Source organism: Saccostrea cucullata, unplaced genomic scaffold, assembly GCF_032062105.1.
Source record: "Saccostrea cucullata isolate Sc308-1 unplaced genomic scaffold, CSIRO_AGI_Scuc_v1 ctg7938, whole genome shotgun sequence".
Lineage (NCBI taxonomy): Eukaryota > Metazoa > Mollusca > Bivalvia > Ostreida > Ostreidae > Saccostrea > Saccostrea cuccullata.
Window position 1 is genome coordinate 6,022 of NW_026927504.1, and position 22,141 is coordinate 28,162.

The 22,141-nt window shown below is 34.1% G+C and overlaps 1 protein-coding gene across 1 annotated transcript; it reads left to right on the plus strand.

The window, feature by feature from the left end:
- The first annotated feature begins 8 nt into the window (after positions 1–8).
- Positions 9–19,988, plus strand: LOC134274672 (plasminogen-like). Its single transcript, XM_062756930.1, has 9 exons — positions 9–303; positions 642–869; positions 1,688–1,789; positions 2,106–2,196; positions 4,186–4,265; positions 16,650–16,889; positions 17,224–17,451; positions 18,778–18,879; positions 19,153–19,988. The coding sequence occupies exons 1-9, from the start codon at positions 9–11 to the stop codon at positions 19,416–19,418; spliced, it is 1,632 nt and encodes a 543-aa protein (XP_062612914.1). The 3' UTR covers positions 19,419–19,988.
- Positions 19,989–22,141: the final 2,153 nt, after the last annotated feature.

A 22,141-nucleotide genomic window follows, 5' to 3' on the forward strand; every position in this document is an offset into this window, starting at 1 on the left:
GGCTGTAAATGGGTGTCGAAAATTTCTTTCTATGCTCTATACTAGGACAGCGGGAGTGCAAAATGACAACACTGGGTCTGGAGTATTTTGGAAACGTGGATCAAACGTTGTCTGGGAAAGAATGTCAAGCCTGGGTCTCGCAGTTTCCCCATAAGCATAAGTTTAACAATACCTTAAAGAACAGTAGGAATTACTGCAGAAACCCTGACAGAGAACCACAGGGCCCTTGGTGTTACACTACGGACGAGGAGAAAAGATGGGAATACTGTGGAATACCACTATGTCCTAAGTTATACATGCTTTGTTATGTTGTTTAACGTTTCACTGAGAATTTCACTTATTCAGAAACGTCATCTGCTGTTAAGATCTTGTTTAAATGTTCCTTACTCTCGCAGCAGTGAGGAATATTAAAAGTTTCATCCCAAAGATCTGCAACTGTCATTCAAAGTGCTGGACTCTTAATAAGAAACAGTCGCAAAATGTTCCTTGTGTTCAGCGTTTTAGCCTTGTCGCAGCACATATGGACAGGGATCAGACTCAAGACCTCCCAATTAAGACCTCAACCACCAAGCTACAGCAATTGTGAACATGTACATACTAAGAGATATTGTTGTTCTTCCTATTTTATTTCTTTTATTCAGCCATTACAGATGATGACTGTTATGAAAAGGGAAAAGGATTTATGTACACGGGACAAATTGCTACCACAGAGACTGGTTACGCATGCCGGCATTGGGATTCAGAAGAGGCTTATGCAGTTTTTGGAGAGTTAGAAAATTATTGCAGATCCCCGGATGGAGCAAAATTTCCCTGGTGTTTGTCTACAGCTCCCGGTAAAAGATGGGGAAAATGCAACATACTTATTTGTGGTGAGCAGTGATTATGTAATCTAGAGCTGTAAACATATCAGGAGACAGATATATTTTCCAAAAAACATCTTAACGTATTAATGCCTCAAGACATTCATCTTTTTAATTGAAGATGGATGAGGCACAAAACATTGAATTTAAAATTTCTTAAAGCAATCTCACTACATTCATTTCAGAGAGAGGAGAGATATTTTCTTCAATTATTCTGAGTAGATTGCATTTTACTTTTTATAAAAAATGCTATTTATTTAAAATTCTGTACCTCACATTTTTTGACGAAACGCATAATTCTAAACCGGTAGTTAAAACAATATACATGATTTTGCTGTAAATGTCATCTGATGCTTGACATGATTATTTTACAAATTTTTTGATTGTATTTTAAGCATTGGTAGGATTCTAATTAAATATATGAAGGTAACGAACAGTATGCAAGCTCAGAATTCCATTAAACAAGACAAAATATAGGAGCAGGGCAATGCGGATCTCCAAAACTTAGGTACGATCAGTTTGAAAAATTATATTTGCTGACAAGGTCATTGTATCGACCATAAAGCTTAAAAAATGATGACTTTAAACGAGACTGAAGATATTCTCGTTTCATCAGTTTGTTTGTCAATAACTTACTTCCATTAATAAATGTTCACACATAGAGCATGCTTTTGTGTATCAATTCGACAGAGAGATATAAACCCCGTATGACGGTGATGAATGTATATTCTGCATAAGTAAGGGAAGTTGACAAATAAGAATAAGAATGTAGCTTTTTGTCTTGTTTTTGTTTTCCACTTTATTGTATACTTTTCAATTTATACCAGGGCAATCAACGACAAATAAACCAAATAACTCAACAACTTCACCCTTAACCCTCACATCGTTAACATCACAAGAAAAGTTCGAAACTAATCCAGCAATTAAGGGTAAGGTTACGGTAAAATGTTAAGTGCGGAAGTGTAATGGTACTGCCTCATCTGGAATAAAAAAATTTAAAACTGAAACAACTAACTTAAAAGTTATAAAACATCCAACATGGAATTTAAAAAAGTTAAGTTAATAGAATTAACAATAAAAAAAATTATTACCTGACACTACTATTCTTACAAAAATTAAAAGAATTAGTGAATTAAAATAAAAAAAAAGAATGCTTAAAGCTTGCTTTGTCCCAAAGTTTAGTCATTAATAATTTGTTTTATTGTAACACTTTAATATTTCTTAGTCTTTATTTTCTGCTTCTAGGTCGTGTTGTGAGCAGCGACAACAGAAGCTTAAACGCCGATTTATTCATTGCAGTGTTTACCATGCTATTTTCTTTAATGATCACATTGCCGTTATTCTAAACTGAAAATCACCAACCAGATCACCGACAGATAAAAAAAACTTAGTCACGGTAGATAACAAATGTGTTACAGGATTATCCAATGAGCAGTGTATAGTAGAAAGCCGCACTTAGTGTGGAATTGTGATGAATTGTGATGAATAGAATATAGAGCTATCATGTATTTAGTTTACAATGTCAATACTTTTATAATAAGCTTACCATATATAGCCATACTTATAGAGCGTTCTTATTTTCTGTTTTTCTGAATTACGTAGCATATGATATTTATGATAACAAAGAGAATGTTGTACTAATCCTTGCCTGACCGCTTCATGCGAAGTGAAGTAGACTTTGAGAAGCCACTTCATTCATGTACACATTAAGGACCTTAGTTATGTGATCTCCAGTTTCATAAAATTGTTCTTTTAAGTTTAAGATACTTTCTTGTGAGTGTCATGCCACATTTAGTATAGCTGTCACGTCAGAAGTACTTAGCTGTTGATTTTGCTGTTGAACTGTAAGTCCTCTTTTGAATTTTAGATGCAGATTGCAATGTTCACAAAATGATTGATTAAAATTGTGTTAAAACTCAAGAATTCTGAATGAAAACAATAATTTTTATTGTAGAATCTAGAACCATCACGTTGCCAGCAGTAACATCGAGCTGATAAAGTTATAAAAGAAATTTGAACACGAAAGGAATTGATCCTGGGTCGCCAGCACGAAAATCCAACTCGCTAACCATTACTTTAATGGGACCACTGATGAAAAAATATATGTATATACTTCTGCAGTACATCTGTCTTTGTATTATGAAAGAAGGGTCAGTATTCGTAATTTCGCATTTAACGTCACGAGTAAATCTTCGTGCCTTTCCTTTGGATTGTTATATTGAATAAGTGTGTTAGCTTCAATGAAATTAAAAAAGAACGTTCTTATAGTCTAAATTTCGAGGTTTTAAAAAAGTATATTTTACACATTTTACACATTACATTTCGTATACATGTATAGGCAAGTAACACAAAAGCAGTGAAGCGGCTATGAATTTTTAACTTTTTTAATTTACTGTTTATCTCCAAAGTAGACTCTCCCGATTAGTTACACTTTCGTAAAAAGGTTTGGAATCTTTCGCCGAAAAACATGCCTCACTCTACGACGGTCAATGAATCAGATACTACTTATACTCAATACCTTGCATCAGATCTTTGAGAAAAAAAATGTTGAAATAAACTCCATTTAACGATCTTTAAAGAATGATTTCTTACTTTTGTCTACTCTTTTATTTTAATATGACACAAGTATACATAGGAAAAACAGTTGTCACGTTTTATACTTGCTATATATGTATTGTTTCTGGAAAAAACTATTATACATATAATAACTTATAACCACGATTTCCGAAGTACAAAACAAAAGGTAGTAACCGGTAGATATCGTATTTCACTTGTACATGTAGTCTTTTCTTTTCCTTCTTTGAGAACCAGCCAAAATCAATTATAGAAGACCTTTGAGAAGACTTTATATTAAAACTTTAGTCTGATAGGATTGCAATGTAACTACGATGTGACAATCAAAGTAGTCCTTCACATTTCATTTATCCGTGTGTTAGTTTTGTTCAACTAAACGCTCAGCTGTTGCTTAATTAGCCCCTTCATGGTAACTGCGGTACTACTTTTTTGCAGGGCAAAATAATAACGTTTGCCGAAGTTTTTGTTGACATATAATTAAATGACGTATATAAGACAATTAACTTTACGTCATATTACACCAAAATATACCATTTTGCCCTGCAAAAGAGTAGTAACGCAGTTATCGTGAAAGGGTCTATAAAGAAAATAAAATAAATTGGAATAGCAACCTCTGTCAGTAGTATCATCTTTACAACTAATATCTGGTTATTTTATAAAAAAAAACTGTATAAAACATTTGATTTAACTTTTAACATAATTATTGTATAAAACTAATGCGAGGAGTGCATTAAATCTTTAAAATTTCCAGACAGATGAAAAGCATCATACATTCAAGTAAAATAAACAAGAAATCAATAAAAAAGATAGGAAATTATGGAAATTCAAAAGGTGGGTGCTGCCAAGAGGGAGAAAACATCCCATGTAAACCAGTCAGATCCTCCACAAGCTCTATGTATTTATGATCTAATAGATGAGACAACATTCCGTAGTCACATCCAGAATAAAAATGAAAGTCTAACAATCAGTATAATTGGATAAGTCAGCAAAAAAAAAAAAACAAAAACAAAAACAAAAAACAAAATTATAGGACTAAATGATAATCATGTTTGCTTACAAGGTCATTAATACTAACTTTTCAAGATTTTACCAAATACAAACTTCAATCAAGAGTGTTAAATACTAGTAACATTCAAGTATGGTTGAGTACTAGGAATGTTAAAACATTACGCGGACTTGTTGCACAGAATATAATATTTTACGAATATAAATATTAAACTGATAGGACAGACTCTTTAATATCCTTAATTTTAGTTTACTTGGTTATACGAGGGTTGTCCGTTAAGTTCGTGGACAAATTTGAAAATTACTGGCAAACATACATTAAAAAAATTTATGAAACTATTACTTTGATAAAATTAATGTATATTTTATCAATATGCAAGTTAAAAAAAAAACAAAGCACAAATAGTTATATTTTAATATATAAGATACAACAAAGAGTCACACTCATACATGGTGCACTAAAACGAAAATTCTTGACGTCACCCGACGTCATAAGCTTAATAGTGCATCTTTTCTTAACATATTCACCGTTTAATTTAAATATATTACAATATATTTCTTATGTTGCTTTAACTTGTCATAAAAATGTGCACAAACTGTTCAGGTTTCATACATAAAATAATATTTGACAATGCCTGTCTCATATCCTGCAAATAATCAAACTTCTGTTTGCGTTAAAACGGTTTTATTTACGGAAATACGAGAGTCACGTTACGTAATTTATTTTTTACAGTACTACAATTTCGGAATGGTGTCTTTCCTTTACGCATGCCATTCTGTATATATAAACTGTACCCTCCATCCGAAAATATAACATGCGACTTCAATACTAAAGAAAGGCTTCCTATACTATGTTTACCCGATTGTTTAAAGAATTAATGGGTCACTGTTTGTATTTTCCGATATCTACGAAGAATTTTATCACTGCTCTCTGCTCCACCTTTTGCGAAAGCATCATTTATTAATAATACCGATAATGTCTTAATAAGTTCTAGATCTAAACTAGATTCCTCAGCTATTTATTACGAAACGTTGAGCTTTCAAATTTTGCAGGTTTGACGTTCTAATTTCTGTCAACATCATAATGTAAGGTCATCCACATTTCCGCAGAATTTTACAATATATATATATATATATATATATATATATATATATATATATATATATATATATATATATATATATATATATATATATATATATATATATATATATATATATATGAAATCTATAAAGTGATAAATAACTTTTAAAATAAAATTTTGCGGTGCTCTGGGTCACCATTCTAAGTATAATTATATGGAGCCATAATAAATATACATTTGAAATTGAATAATAATTTTATATTATTATACCCCCCGCTTGAAAAGTGGGAGGGTATACTGTAATCGATATGTCTGTCCGTCCGTCCGTCTAGCTGTACGTCCGTCGTCCGTCCGTCTGTTACGCTTTGGGGTACCCATCTCTTATCCGCAACTCCTCTCATACCAATGAAGGAAATTTAATGAAACTTTCACAGAATGTTTATTACATTTTGCCATTGTGCACCTCCTATTTTACTTTTTGATCCGACACATATTTTGGTTTTCTCGGCCACAGCAAAACATGGATTTTGCCATTATAACCATATTGGAGGCGGGGGTATCATTTAGTGAGCTCATTGCTCACAGTACCTCTAGTTTAATTCATATTTAGTAATAAAAGGTAAACAATATGCTTATAATAAATATCAATGACACAACATCATAAACATGCATCCAATAAGCCAAACATTTTAAAATATTTTGTAGACTTTTAAATTTTGTAAAAAAAAATGAATTTTTTTAGAACTCATATTTGATTTTACCATTATAGCCTTTAGAATACGCTGTAAGTAAAAGTAATCCATTTTTCATGAGAAATATGGATAGAGGATATTTATTAATCATATTATATAAATATTATTTTTGATAATATTTAAAATTAACACTATATTACGTGTACTTAAAAAATAGAAATGAATGTTCGTTGTATTTGCGGTTGATATTTGTACCCCCGCTTGAAATGCGTGAGGGTATATAGAAATCAGTATGTCCGTCCGTCCATCTGTCTGTTACACTTTGGGGTACCCATCTCTTATCCGCAACTCCTCTTATACCATTGAGTGAAATTTAATGAAACTTTCACACAATCTTTATTACATATTGCCATTGTGCACCTACTATTTTACATATTTTGGGTTTCCCGGCCACAGCAAAACATGGATTTTGCCATTTTGTCATAACCATATGGGCGGCAGGGGGTATCATTTAGTGAGCTCATTGCTCACAATACCTCTAGTTTTTTTTTTTTTTTTAATATTTTGAGATAACATGTAAAAATGAGTTCATGCAATGAATGCGTTACGAACATAATTATATATTAAAGATTTTGTTGATAAAAAATGAAATATGTAAGTAAGTGTACCTTTAGACAACAAAATCTTATTTATTCTTAAATTCTTTTGAATAAAGAAAATTAAAAATATTTTTAGCTTAGTGAAATTTGTAAATCAAATTGTAAAACTACTATACAGAGAAATTATAGATCAAATGTATGGCATAGTTAGTAACGTGCTTTATTCAACGGATGTTTACCGCCATTTCCTGATTATGACAAGAGGCATATGGCGGGTGGGACCAGTCGGCAGGGGATCCTCGCTTCACCGTGGCATTTGATCCCACCTCTGATGCTTTTGAGGTCCGTGTTGCTCCACTCCTATTTTGTAGTGTTTAATAGACTTTTGAGCTAAAAAAAATTGTTATCGCCATACTGCAAATTTCATTGACAATTTTTTTTGGCGTGAACTCATTGATAATACAATAGCCTACAACTGTATTCCTTACCATCGTGATTCTAAACAAAATTTTAACGTTTAACACCTCATCATATATTACACCGTCAAGGTTATAACACTTTTTTGATCAATCTGTCCTTTCTGACATATTTTATTTTATCAAATAAACTCTGCAAGATGACTATTTTCATATTGCATTGTTTATTTGATAAAATAAGATATGTCGATCAGAAAGGACAAATCACAAATAATCGTTGTATAAATTCACATGTATCTGATAAAGATGTTCCTATCCGAAACTCAGTCATCCTTGTTTTCTATATAATGTGCTTTGAAATGTAAATGCTTAACATCTGTACAATTTAACTTGAGCGGCAATATGTCTTATTAACTGTAAGTAGCATAAATAAGAACAATAAGTCCCTTCATTTATAAATAAGAAGTGGATTTTGAAATACATTGCCTGTAGTTGAGTGTTTTTGCTATAATGCTGCATGATTAATCACCTCTAGGTCCCTTGTTTTATGTAGGTCTTATACATCACGATTATAAATATACACAGCATTCTGTTTACGCATCAAAAAACATCATTTGTTTCATATGAAGACAGGACATAAATATCATTCAATATGGCAACAATAAACAGGATAATATTGTTTCTTTTATTGGGACACTTTTGCTCAGGTAGGTAACATACAGTTACGTGTTACATTTCACGGTCTGGAACTTGGTCTGGGACTTGGAAGAAAAATTCATCACGTTTATTATAAATCTTTGGTCTTACATGTAAATTACCATTAACACCAATGTTCAAAAGGCTTGTATTATTGAAAATATATGTAAAAAAAGTTTGCTAAACTAAGTAAGGATTTTCACCCATTAGTAATTTTGCAATTATCACTGCATGATGTGTTAGAGGCGGTTATGTTGTCATCAAAATATGTGTCAAGGGCCTCCTCTGCATATCGCTTTCTTTCTTAATGAGTCTACATCGTAACATCTTGAATCTCGGCATTATGTCCTTGTACTTTGAAAGATTTATGCATTATAAAAATTAAAGTTTGTTATTTATTGGATGGGCATTATGCAGGTAAATATTCTTATAAATTGACATTCTTGTTGTATTTAATATCGTTGCTAAGACACAATTCATGTGTTTAAAACAAATCAGATGATATACTTTTGTAACATTTTCAAATGAAATATTCAAAATCCACAGCTTATACATGTAATTCATATTTTTGAATGGTGCTTAACCCCCGAATTAAACAACGCATTATTATTACATTAGGAGGAGTAAAGGTCATGTTTCTGTACAGTGGTTTTCAAATTACACGATAAGTGCCAATAATAAGTGCATATTACATAATAAGTGCAATCATTTCACAATACACACAATTAGCAGGAATGGAAATAATTCAGAATGAGTAAGAAAACAAAATGGGTTCAACTTGTAGCAGTTTTCTAACACTTACGACAATAATTATTACTGTCCAATTTGTTCTAATACATTACACAATCACAGAATGCATCAGAATACAGACAGTAATATTACTATTCCCGATCAAGGTTCAAACATGTATGATGTTACTGTTGAAATCACTTTTCTCTTGGGATCAAATTTTCGAGGTTTGAGGAAAAATATTTGTTTGTAAGGATTCGATTTCGTGGTCGGTTAATCTTTGGTAATGATGCAATGCAATTTTGTGGTGGTCATATATTTGTATGAATCAGAAAATATCTGGACGCTCTTACTTAGTAAAAACGAGTAAAGTGAAAAGAAAATGATAGTAATTATGTTTTCTCCCTTGTTAATGTTGTTAAGTTTTCTGACATCGCACATTTTGATGGTATTTATACCCGCACTTTCTAAAGAAAGTTCGGGTATATTGTTGTTACTCATGTCCGTCCGTCCGTCCGTCCGTCCGTCTGTCACACTTTTCTTCCCTGAACTCCTCCTACATTTTACACAGTAGCTTAATCATCTTTTAAGAGATGGTTGGTGGTGTCATGTAGATGTGCAGTAAGGTTTCGGAATTTTGATTTTGCCCCGGGGGGTCAAATGGGGGTCGAAAAATGACGTTTTTTGTGCAAAAAGTCCCGTCTTCCCTGAACTCCTTCTACATTTTACTCAGCAGCCAAATCACCTTTTGGGGGATGGTTGGTGGTGTCATGTAGATGTGCAGTAAGGTTTCGGAATTTTAATTTTGCCCCGGGGGGTCAAATGGGGGTCGAAAAATGATGTTTTTTATGTAAAAAGTCCCATATACCCTGAACTCCTCTTACATTTTACTTAGCAGCCTAATCATCTTTTGTGGGATGATTAGTGGTGACATGTAGATGTGCAGTAAAGTTTCGGAATTTTGATTTTGCCCCGGGGGGTCAAATGGGGGTCGAAAAATGACGTTTTTTTGTGCAAAAAGTCCCGTCTTCCCTGAACTCCTTCTACATTTTACTCAGCAGCCAAATCACCTTTTGGGGGATGGTTGGTGGTGTCATGTAGATGTGCAGTAAGGTTTTGGAATTTTAATTTTGCCCCGGGGGGTCAAATGGGGGTCGAAAAATGACGTTTTTTATGCAAAAAGCCCTATCTTCCCTGAACTCCTCTTACATTTTACTTAGCAGCCTAATCATCTTTTGTTGGATGATTAGTGGTGTCATGTAGATGTGCAGTAAGGTTTCAGAATTTTGATTTTGCCTCGGGGGGTCAAATGGGGGTCGAAAAATGACGTTTTTTGTGCAAAAAGTCCCATCTTCCCTGAAATCCTTCTACATTTTACTCAGCAGCTTAATCACCTTTTGGGAGATGGTTGGTGGTGTCATGTACATGTGCAGTAAGGTTTCGGAATTAAGATTTTGCCCCAGGGGATCAAATGGGGGTCGAAAAATAACGTTTTTCATACAAAGAGCCCTGTTTTCCCCGAACTCCTCTTACATTTTACTCAGCAGCCTAATCATCTTTTGGGAGATGGTTGGTGGGGTCATGTAGATGTGCAGTAAGGTTTTGGAATTTAGATTTTGCCCCGGGGGGTCAAATGTGGGTTGAAAAATGACGTTTTTTGTGCAAAAAGCCCTGTCTTCCTTGAAGTCTTCCTTAATGTTACTCAGAAGCCTAATCATCTTTTAGGAGAGTTAAATATTTTGAAAATTATGTAAAACATCAACGTCAAGGGGTAACAAGATGTGTTTGTGAAACACTATGCGCCCGGCGTCAACAAAGTTCGAAAAAGCTATTTTTAGCATATAGTTCACAGTCAAGGTCACAAGGTCATTGACCTTGGTGTTATTTGTAAGAACTTAATTAGTGGGGTATGCATACTAAATATGAAGTCCCTATCTCCTATGATTCAAAAGTTATGGCAAAAAGTAGAAAAAGCTATTTTTAGTATAAAGGTCACAGTTAACTTCACATGGTCATTGACCTTGATGTTGTTTGAAAGAACTTTATTAGTGGAGTATGCATACTAAATATGAAGTCCTTATCTCTTATGTTTCAAAAGTTATGGCAAAAAGTGGAAAAAGCTATTTTTAGCATATAGGTCACAGTCAAGGTCACAAGGTCATTGACCTTGATGTCAATTGAAGGAACTTAATTAGTGCAGTATGCATACCAAATATGAAGTCCCTATCTTCTATGGTTCAAAGGTTATGGCAAAAAGTGGAAAAAGCTATTTTAAGTATAAAGGTCACAGTCAAGGTCACAAGGTCATTGACCCTGATGTCATTTGAAAGAACTTTATTAGAGGACTATGCATACTAATTATGAAGTCTCTATTTCTTATGGTTCAAAAGTTATGACAAACAGTTGAAAAACCTATTTTTAGCATATAGGTCACAGTCAACGTCAAAAAGTCATTGACCTTGATGTCATTTGAAAGAACTTTATTAGAGGAGTATGCATACCAAATATGAAGTCTCTATCTCTTACGGTTCAAAAGTTTTGGCCAAGGTTAAAGTTGACAACAGACAAACAGACAAACAGATAAACAGACAAACAGACAAACAGACAGGACAAAAACAATATGCGCCCCGAAAAAATTCGGGCGCATAAAAAAACATCGCATGCTGGGAAACACCTTGAATTCTTATGAGTAATTTATGTACATGTCAAATGTGAGAGTCATATCTCATCTCAATCAAAAGTTATAAGCAAATGCAACATTTTTGAAAAGTAGGTTAGGCTTGATCGCTTCAAGGTCAAGGTCACAGTGTAAAAGTCATGATTTATTTGGAAAGGTCTTATCACAGGTAATAATATACATGCATTATGATATGAATGCCCTAACTTTTCTCTTTCAAAATGATGAATTTATAACAATTTAATTTTTTTGCAAGTTGGTCAAACTTCTAGGTCACATGTAAAAAAAAAAAAAAAAAAAAAAAAACCATGCCATTCTCACAGGTAAATATACTAATACATAAGTTTAATATGAATGTCTCTTCTCATTCAGTAGATATGACCGTAATAACCAAGGTTAAATTTATTGAGACAGATGGACTGAGTCTGACATACAAATGTACATATTTCTATATGAATTGGGTAAAATTGGCCCAGTGGTTCTAGAGAAGTTAAAAATGTAAAAAGTTTTCAGACAAACAGATGGACAACACGTCACGACAGACATTATATGCTAAGGAAACCAAAAAAGCTCAAATGAGTGTTTTGAAAGGGTTACAATATGGTTGGAGTATTTGAAAAGCTGTTTTTTTTTCTGCAGAGATATGCCTGACCAACATATTCATGTTTTATATTTTCTTTAGTGATTTGTTTGTTTGTTGTGAATACATCTTCCCTCATATGGAGACACCACCAAATAATAATGAAGATAAGATGTGTTTGTGAAACACTGATGTCCCAGTATGGAAGCCTATGGCGAAGGTTGAAGTTTCTCAAATATATGTCAAAATCAAAGGTCAAGGTCAAAGGGTTCAAATTGTTAGTATCAGAAGAAAGTCTTGTCACAAGGAATGCACATGTGAAATAAAGAAATCCCTAGTAATTCCTGTTCAAAAGTTAATTGCCAAGGTTAATTTTTTTGTTTAAGTGGTTCAAACTCTAGGGTCAAGGTCAAACATATTTATACCTGTTGACAGTTCACAATGAATACAATATGTCATGATAAGTATGAAAGCCCTAGCACCTACTGATCAAAATTTAGGCAGAGTTTAAAGTTTGGTATTTTTCTTGTAAAAATGTGTATCCCATGTCAAGCGATCAGAGGTAAAAATTAATGGTACCCAAATAAAAGGTCTTATTAAATTGTCACAAGAAATAAACCTATAAAATGTGGAAGCTATTTGTATAGCCCATCCCACTTAAAACTTATGGGCAAGCTAGCTAGGATTTAATTTCTGCAGACTTATAGACAGACATACTATAAACACAAGAAACAAAATATGTATAATAATTAGTCAAATGGAAAAAAATATACTATTTAACTGGAATAACAAAATACATTGTTATTTCAGGGACAGGAAGTGGGTAGGAAGATTGGAATCCCCCCCATCCCCCCCATCTGGCATTTGCTTTGTTATTTAAACAAGACTATATACTGTAGCAAGTAAAAAATGACTCTTGACATCCTCTCCCTATAAACTTAGAAAACATTGACCTCACTATCATTGTTTTTTTATTTGTTTATTTGTTTTCATTTTTTTCTCCTGCTTGTCACGAAATTCTAGGCTGGAATTTTTTGACTGAGATGTGAACCCCCCTCCCTACTCCCGAAAAAAATTCTGGATCCGCACCAGTATTGGCAGTAACTGAATGTCACATCGACAACGGGAGATAACTTCACAATATGAAATTCGTCTAGTGTGGCATGCGATGATCTTTCACCCTTTTTAAACTTTAACCTAATAGTTTGGGTGTATTTTACCCCCCACTATACTAAAACTTCTACTTACCGACTCCCTGTGTCTCAACTTCATGAAATATAAATCCAATTATAACTCAAAATGAATTAATCCAATGCACACCAGACTGCAGCCATGTGCCATTTTGGCGAACCTTCGTCGATTCCATCACCTTATCAGATGAAGTGGGAATCGGCCGAGGTGTGCCAAATGGTGTTTAATCTATAAATATGATAATGGGTGACGCAACGTGATGTGATGTAGAAATTTACATGTTCACATGTATAGTACAAGAACAAATTTTAAATTAATTCATAACAAACGATATTAAATTTTAACAAATCTTTTCCATCCAGCCTATTCCAAAAAGTATGTGCTGTGTGATTGTGGTGTCGAGGGGGGGGGTTAGTAAATTTAAAAAGGTCCTCTTATGAGCAAAACATATATCAAAATCTAATTTCAGACGCGGATCCAGAAATTTTTTCCGGGGGGGGGGGGGGTCCACCTCAGTCAAAAAAAATCCTATCCCAGAAATTGACAATCAAAAAAAAAAAAAACCCTAAAGTAAATCTCACCCAAACGTCAAAAACCTATATCGTGGGGGGTGGGGTGGGAGTAGTGGTGACTTCTATTGCCGCAAATGTTTAACTTTTCATACTTATTTTACACATATTCGTGTTTACCGGGGGGGGGGGATCTGCATTTTCCAAGGGGGGGTCCATTGTAACTTTTTCCTTGTTTTAGTATATACATTTTTTAACCTTGTAAATTCCAGGGGGGGGGGGTCCTGATTCCCCCCCCCCCCCCCGACAGATCCGTGCATGAATTTACATCATTAATAAAATTCAGACTGGTATATAATGAATTAAACATGTATAAAATAAATATAAGAGGTTCTGAGTTATAGGTCACAGGGTCTGAGAATTTCATACTCAATTTGATGAATACATGTAAATTATAGAATTATTTTGACTATTTCTTTGGAAAGCCGCCCAATATGTAGGAGCGTGTATTTAGAGGCAAACACCTTTGTGCGGGTATTACTGTCTCATGACAGCATCTAGTTTAAAGTTTGAATTTGTTTTCCTACTTTTCTATAGGCCGACAGAATTTTAATTTTAACGCTTAATTAATAAGGGAGCATAAAAATAGGAACAATATCAGGTTGACAAAGAGTTATACTTGGATAAGAATTAACCTTAAATGATCGAATAAAATATCTAAAAAGAGAAAAAGAGAAAACAAAAGACACAATGGAATAAGAAAAAGGAAAGCTTGACCGACAAAAACAGAGAATATATAAGAATTCTTTGGGGGGAATTTTGAACAATTAAATGGAATTTTGATAGCTTTAAATGCCTGTATAACCCTTAGCACTGATATGACACAAAAACTCTTGTAAACTAGAGGTACTGTGAGCAATGGGCTCACTAAATGATACCCCCCGCCTCCCGTATGGTAATATTGTCAAAATCCATGTTTTGCTGTGGCCAGGAAACCCAAAATATAGGAGTGCATAATGGCAATATGTAACAAAGATTCTGTGAAAGTTTCATTAAATTTCACTGAGTGGTATAAGAGGAGTTGCGGATAAGAGATGGGTACCCAAAGCGTAACAGACAGACGGATGGACATACCGATTACAGTATACCCTCCCACTTTTCAAGCGTACCTAAATATTCAATGTTGCTATAAAAGTAATTTTTACGAAGAAACTTGAAGAAATGTTTCTCTGAGATATATATAAGATATTTCTGTAGGAAAGGAAATCCTCTTTCATCTGATTTTAAAAGAAAAGTCTACTTTTGCGTTAATTAATGGCTTTGTTTATCTATTTCATCACAAATTTGTTTTTTGTTTTTTCAAATGATAAACAATGAATTATAGGTTTCCTTAAGAATGAACACTGTTTAAATATGCCTCTATTGTAGCATTAGATGTCCATTTCATTATACCCTCGCTTGAAAAGTGGGAGGATATACTGTAATCGGTATGTCCGTCCGTCCGTCCGTCCGTCTGTTACGCTCTGGGGTACATGTACCTATCTCTAATCCGCAACTCCTCTTATACCACTGAGTGAAATTTGATGAAACTTTTACAGAATCTTTATTACATATTGCAATTGTGCACTCCTATTTTACTTTTTGATTCGACACATATTTTGGGTTACCTGGCCACAGCACAAACGTGGACTTTGTTCATCAGTTATAACCATATGGGAGGCGGGGGGTATCATTTAGTGAGCTCATTGCTCACAGTACCTCTAGTTGATGATGAAATGATGAACAAAAAAGATTTCTGTCTTTTATAGTGCTCATATAGTTCAAAACATTATTAACAAGAGGGTCAGGGGCCACATCGCTCACCTGAGCACATTGACTAGGAAAACAGCAAATAAGATCAGAATTGAAAAGTTTACTGAGGGGGGGGGGAGCTTGAATTCTAAAACTTCTTGAGAATGCCTTCATTTCAATTCTGCATATGACTTTGTGAGATAGTTCTTGAGAAAAAGATTTTTATAGATTTTTTTGAACATTTTGTTTGTATATATTACTTTGTTATATTTGAATTTGACTCCCATTCATTTCCCTCCCTACCCCAAAAGGTACTCATGACTTGAACAAATTTAAATCTTCAATACATGAGGATGCTTACATGTCAATATGACTTAACATAGTTTTTCTGTTATCATGGCTTTGCAGTAATTGAGAAGAAATTTTTTAAAGATTTCCCTATTTATTCCTATGTAAAGATTTTATCGGCCATTGTGGCTCCGCCCTTGCCCTGGGGGCCATTATTTGAACAAACTTGAATGTACACTATCTGAGGATAATTCAACATGAGTTTCATCTTTCCTGTCCCAAAGGTTCTTGAGAAGAAGATTTTTAAAGATTTTCCCTATATCTTCCTATATGAAACTTTGATCGGCAATATTGCCCGACCCTACCCCCCCCCCCCCCCGGTTCATGATTTGAACAAACGTAAATGTACACTACCTGAGGGTGATTCAACATGAGTTTCATCTTTCCTGTCCCAACAGTTTTTGAGGAGAAGATTTTTAAAGATTTTTTCTATATATTCCTATGTAAAACTTTGATCAGCCGTTGTGGCACCACCCTACCCCCCGGGGGTTATGATTTGTACAAACTTAAATTTACACTACCTGAGGAGGCTTCCATATGAGTTTCATCCTTCCTGGTCCAGTGGTTCTGGAGAAAAAGATTTTTTAAATATTAATTTTTCAATAATTCATAATTATCTTCCCTTGGAAAAGGGTGTGACCCTTTATTTGAACAAACTTGAATCCCCTTAACCCCAGAATACTTTGTAGCACGTTTGGTTGAAATTGGACCAGTGGTTCTTGAGATGAAGATGAAAATGTGAAAAGTTTACGACAACAACGACGACGACAACGACAGACAATGGACAAATTTTGATCAGAAAAGCTCGCTTGGGCCTTCGGTCAGAAAAAGCAGAAATAGATATATCATAGTTGTTGTTAGTAGGTGTTGATTATTTTGTTCTTTACTCTCTTCCAGGACAAAGGGAGTGCAAAATGACAACACTAGGAATGGAGTATTTTGGAAACGTAGATCACACCTTGAGTGGAAAAGATTGTCAGTCCTGGGTCTCACAGTTTCCCCATAAGCATAAGTTTAATAATACCCTAAAGAACAGTAGAAATTACTGCAGAAACCCTGACAGAGAACCACAGGGCCCCTGGTGCTACACGACGGATGAGGAGAAAAGATGGGAATACTGTAGAATACCACTATGTCGTAAGTTATAAATATTTCGTTATGTTGTTAAACGTTTCACTTATTTAGAAACATCATCTGCTGTTAAGATCGGGTTTGAATGTTTCGTACGTTCGCAGTGAGAAATATTAAAGTTTCATCTCAAAGATCTTCAACTCCATCACTAGTGCTGTACCCTCAGTAAGATACAGTCACTAAATTTTCCTATGTTCAGCGTTTTAGGCTTGTTGCAGCACATGGACAGGGACCGAACTTAGAACTTTCAACATTAAGAAATCAACTCCTAATCTACAATATTTGTATACCTAGAGTTATTGTTGTGATTTTTATTTATATTTCATTTTCCTTTATTTAGCCATTACAAATGATGATTGTTATGAAAAGGGTAGCGGATTTATGTACACGGGAAAAATTGCTATCACAGAGACGGGTTACGCATGCCGACGTTGGGATTCAGAAGAGGCTTATGCAGTTTTTGGAGAGTTAGAAAATTATTGCAGATCCCCGGATGGGGCAGAATTTCCCTGGTGTTTGTCTACAGCTCCCGGTAAAAGATGGGAAAGATGCAACATACCTGTTTGTGGTAAGAAGTGATCATATGCTATCCTTTACGCATCAAGAGACAGAGTAACGTATAAACTGCAACACATCTATCTTTTTGATTAGGAAAATAATTGAGACAATCATACAGATTTTTTTTAGTAATTTCAGTTAAGTGAACAAGCCTCCTAACCGCAAGTTTTACGACTGGAAGTTTCTTCTAATCCCTGATTGGTTGCTCGTGCAACAGACTTTTTCCGTGTCAATGTTGATAATATGAGTTGACCAATCACACAGCGGGTTGTGAATTGTTAACGCTGGATGCATCTGTCGAAAAAGATCCTGACGTAATGCCAAACTTCACACTTAACTGAAATTACTAATAAAAGTCCTCCATACAATCTAAATAAATTCAATTCGCAGAAGGAATTCGATCTACATTTATTTTGAGCATTTATTATTATTACTACTACGTATTATTACATTACTATTTATGTATATTATTATGTTTCTTTGTATAAGTTATTCTGTATATTAATCTTTACATTAAAGCGCATGATTCGAATTCATAACTGTGAAGATGGATATGATCTCTGTTGTGCATGTCATAATTTCATGCATTTGACTTTAACGAGGCCGAGTCTAATTAGACTGCGAATGCCTTTGTGCAGCTTTTTGATTTGATGCAGTCGTAGGTACGACATAACACCTTTACGGTTTTTGCGGAATTTTTATACAAAGCTGTTATCAAGACAATAATTTAGGAATAAACATTGAAGTGGCACTAACGACGTCACTGTTTTACGGTTCTGTAAGCAATGCATGGCACTAAAAATGACAGATGACTCGCTAGATTATTCAAGACGTCCTTTGACATTTCACATTTCACTTAAAACTGTTGACAGAACATTTGAAGAAACACACAAGAAATAAAAATAAATGTTATTTTTACCAATTGAAAATCATTCATCTGCACCGATATATAAACATGTCCTAATCATAACCCTTACCCTACACAAAAAATATAGGGAAAATGTTATAATTTAACTTCTTTTTAGATGCCTCCTATCAGTCCACGAGACGGGTTAGACCGACGATCCGAGCTCGACCGTTTGACGGGTCTCGCCCAGTCCGCGGCCGTTCCCATTCTCGCTTCGTACTCCAGCCCGATATCCGGATAGTAAACATTCGATGATTTTATTAAAACGATGTGTAAAATGTAAAAGTAAAAATTCGCACAAAAAAGTTTATCATATTATCTAGTGTAGAAATAATTAGACTCGGCCTCCTTCAGCATAAAAAAAGAATGTAAAATGACTTCTTGTCTTGAATTTTTTCATATTATTACATACTTTTCAATTTGAATCAGGGCAATCATCAACAAATAAACCAAAAATCTCAACAACTGCTCCCTCAAGCACCACATCGTTAACATCTCAAGGAAATCCCGAAATAAAGCCAGCAATACAGGGTAATTGACTACCTAGTTCAAAGTTGAAAATGGCAACAAGGAAAATGGACAAGTTAAGATTAAATTTGGAGTTTCCAAAGTAAAAAATACCACGTGGTACCACATGTATTGTGCTTACGTAGCTTAGATAAATACAATACAAAGGATTATGCTTAAAACTTATCTGTCAAAATTAATTTAGAAAAATAATCACTTTTTTGTTTTCTTCCAACAAAATTTAATATTAGTCTGCACCATTCCAATACTTTTAGGTCTTTAAATTTCTATTTCTAGGCCGTCTGCTGACTGAGAACATCTGCACTCAAAACAGCAACAACAACAATAGAAGCTTAACCGCCGATCTAGTCATCGCAGTGTTTACTCTGATTGGTGTTTTAGCTGCTGTTTTCTTTAGTCTGTATAGTGTTATTGTCCTAAAACAGCTAAAGCTGCAAATCATCAATCAGAACTCTAACAGAGAAAAAGATGTATACACGGTAGATAACTCATATATGACAGGATTTTCCGATATGCAGCCTATAGTAGAAAGTCGAACTTAGTTAGAAATTTGATGAACCGAATACAGAGCTAATAAATATCCTGAACAAAAATTTGAGGATGATCCAAAAAAATGAAACATAACAAGGGCAAACAGTCTTCAAGATCAAAAGTCCATAAAAGAATACAAAATAAGGGCAGAGCAAACACGGACCTTCAAAACATCAGAGGTGGGATTAGGAGCAATGTAGGATTGAGAATCCCCTGCCGACCGGTCACACCCGCCGTTTGCTCCTTGTCATGATAAAAAACTAACTGAAAATCCATCCGTCGTCAATTCAGTGTGTAAATAATGGCCTATAAATTAGTATGAAAGAAGTCAGTCGGCATTTGACTCAGCGATGAATTGTATTTGCTGACAATATCACTGTATCAACAATAGTACTTGAGAAAGGATGTCTTTAAACGAGTCTTCTTGTATCCTGGTTTCTTCAACTTATCTTTCAATAATTTACCTTTTCAAATCCCTTCAAATATGTTTAATTCATCTAATTCTTGCATTTTTTTTTCAATGGTAGCATTACATATATAATTTATCCTGCAACTACCCCTTGCTTTGACCTAATAAAGGTAACCTAATAAACTAAAGCTTTATTCGGTCAATGTCCTAATAAAGCCTCATATTCGGACGTTCTAAAAGCATTCTGACGTCACGTATATTGCAATGTTTGTAACGCTATTGGCATTATAGTTTCCTCTGCAGAGATGTGTCTAAATCGGGTTGAAAATAGTTCATTTTGGAGGTCAGATGTAAATATATTTTGCAGGATAAACAAAATGTACATGGTGTCTTGAAATGAAAGCAATATTTGAGTTCGGGTCAAAAACGTGATTGAGGGCTCGGCAAGTCTCGCCCTCAATCTCGTTAACTAAAGAATCTTGTTTGTAAATGATCATGAAATGTTATCATGAAATGTTCAATTCCTTTTGTTTTAACTATAAATCCAATTTAAAGTTTTAAAAACTAGTTTTGACTACAGTATATCCCTATCAGTCCAGAGAGTTTAGGTCTATAGGGGCGTATGCCTCATGTGTATCTGCTGTCGTCGATGATGCTTCCAGGGGACCGTTACGTGTACTTGGTCTTGTATGGTTTTGGCATTGTCTGTTTGATTTTTTAATGATTATATGTTATCTTCATTTTTTCACAGATCTTTCCATTAAAACTGAGTTATATGGCAAAGTTTGTTAGCATATAGACATTTACAAATAAAAGATAGAGCACAAGATCCATGGGTCAAAATGCTTATCTAAGAACTTTTATCCTTAGCCCTTGTGTTTTTCCTTAAATTTCCAATAAAATGTAAAACTAACTGAAAATCCATCCGTCGTCAATTCAGTGTGTAAATAATGGCCTATAAATTAGTATGAAAGAAGTCAGTCGGCATTTGACTCAGCGATGAATTGTATTTGCTGACAATATCACTGTATCAACAATAGTACTTGAGAAAGGATGTCTTTAAACGAGTCTTCTTGTATCCTGGTTTCTTCAACTTATCTTTCAATAATTTACCTTTTCAAATCCCTTCAAATATGTTTAATTCATCTAATTCTTGCATTTTTTTTTCAATGGTAGCATTACATATATAATTTATCCTGCAACTACCCCTTGCTTTGACCTAATAAAGGTAACCCAATAAACTAACGCTTTATTCGGTCAATGTCCTCATAAAGCCTCATGCATGTATTCCGACGTTCTAAAAGCATTGTGACGTCACGTATATTGCAATGTTTACGCTATGGCGTCTTAGTTTCCACTGCAGAGATGTGTCTAAATCGGGTTGAAAATAGTTCATTTTGGAGGTCAGATGTAAATATATTTTGCAGGATAAACAAAATACATAGTCATTGTCTTGAAATATAGCGATATTTGGGCTCGGGTCAAAAACGTGATGGAGGGCTCGGCAAGTCTCGCCCTCAATCTCGTTAACTAAAGAATCTTGTTTGTAAATGATCATGAAATGTTATCATGAAATGTTCAATTCCTTTTGTTTTAACTATAAATCCAATTTAAAGTTTTAAAAACTAGTTTTGACTACAGTATATCCCTATCAGTCCAGAGAGTTTAGGTCTATAGGGGCGTATGCCTCATGTGTATCTGCTGTCGTCGATGATGCTTCCAGGGGACCGTTACGTGTACTTGGTCTTGTATGGTTTTGGCATTGTCTGTTTGATTTTTTAATGATTATATGTTATCTTCATTTTTTCACAGATCTTTCCATTAAAACTGAGTTATATGGCAAAGTTTGTTAGCATATAGACATTTACAAATAAAAGATAGAGCACAAGATCCATGGGTCAAAATGCTTATCTAAGAACTTTTATCCTTAGCCCTTGTGTTTTTCCTTAAATTTCCAATAAAATGTTTATACTGCTTTAAAAAAAATACTCTTTTTAGCCACACTAGTTCTTTAAGGGCTTCTGAATGCATATAATAAATAATTTTTAAAATAATGATTCAAGTACCTACATATATAATAACATACAGACTGCATTTTTTCGTCTTAAAATAACATTTGTTTAGAAAAAGCAAACTTATTGACACAAGTAACCACTTGAACATCGTTTTCCTTTATATGTTTGACTATTAGAATCTTGAGAGTTTTTAAACTTTTTTTTCAATGTTTTAAAATGTAGTTATCAAAAACATGTACTTAATTACAAGTAGAAGTCTTCCTTATGAACAGAAGTATTGTTTATCTGCTGCTGAAAATTATTTTTGGCT

Excerpts from the sequence above, each read along its gene's own strand:
- LOC134274672 (XM_062756930.1), top strand. The coding sequence starts at position 9 with ATGGGTGTCGAAAATTTCTTTCTATGCTCTATACTAGGACAGCGGGAG. Across the intron at positions 304-641 it reads TCCTAAGTTATACATGCTTT|CCATTACAGATGATGACTGT; the intron begins GTTATGTTGTTT and ends TCTTTTATTCAG. Across the intron at positions 16,890-17,223 it reads CTGTAGAATACCACTATGTC|CCATTACAAATGATGATTGT; the intron begins GTAAGTTATAAA and ends TCCTTTATTTAG.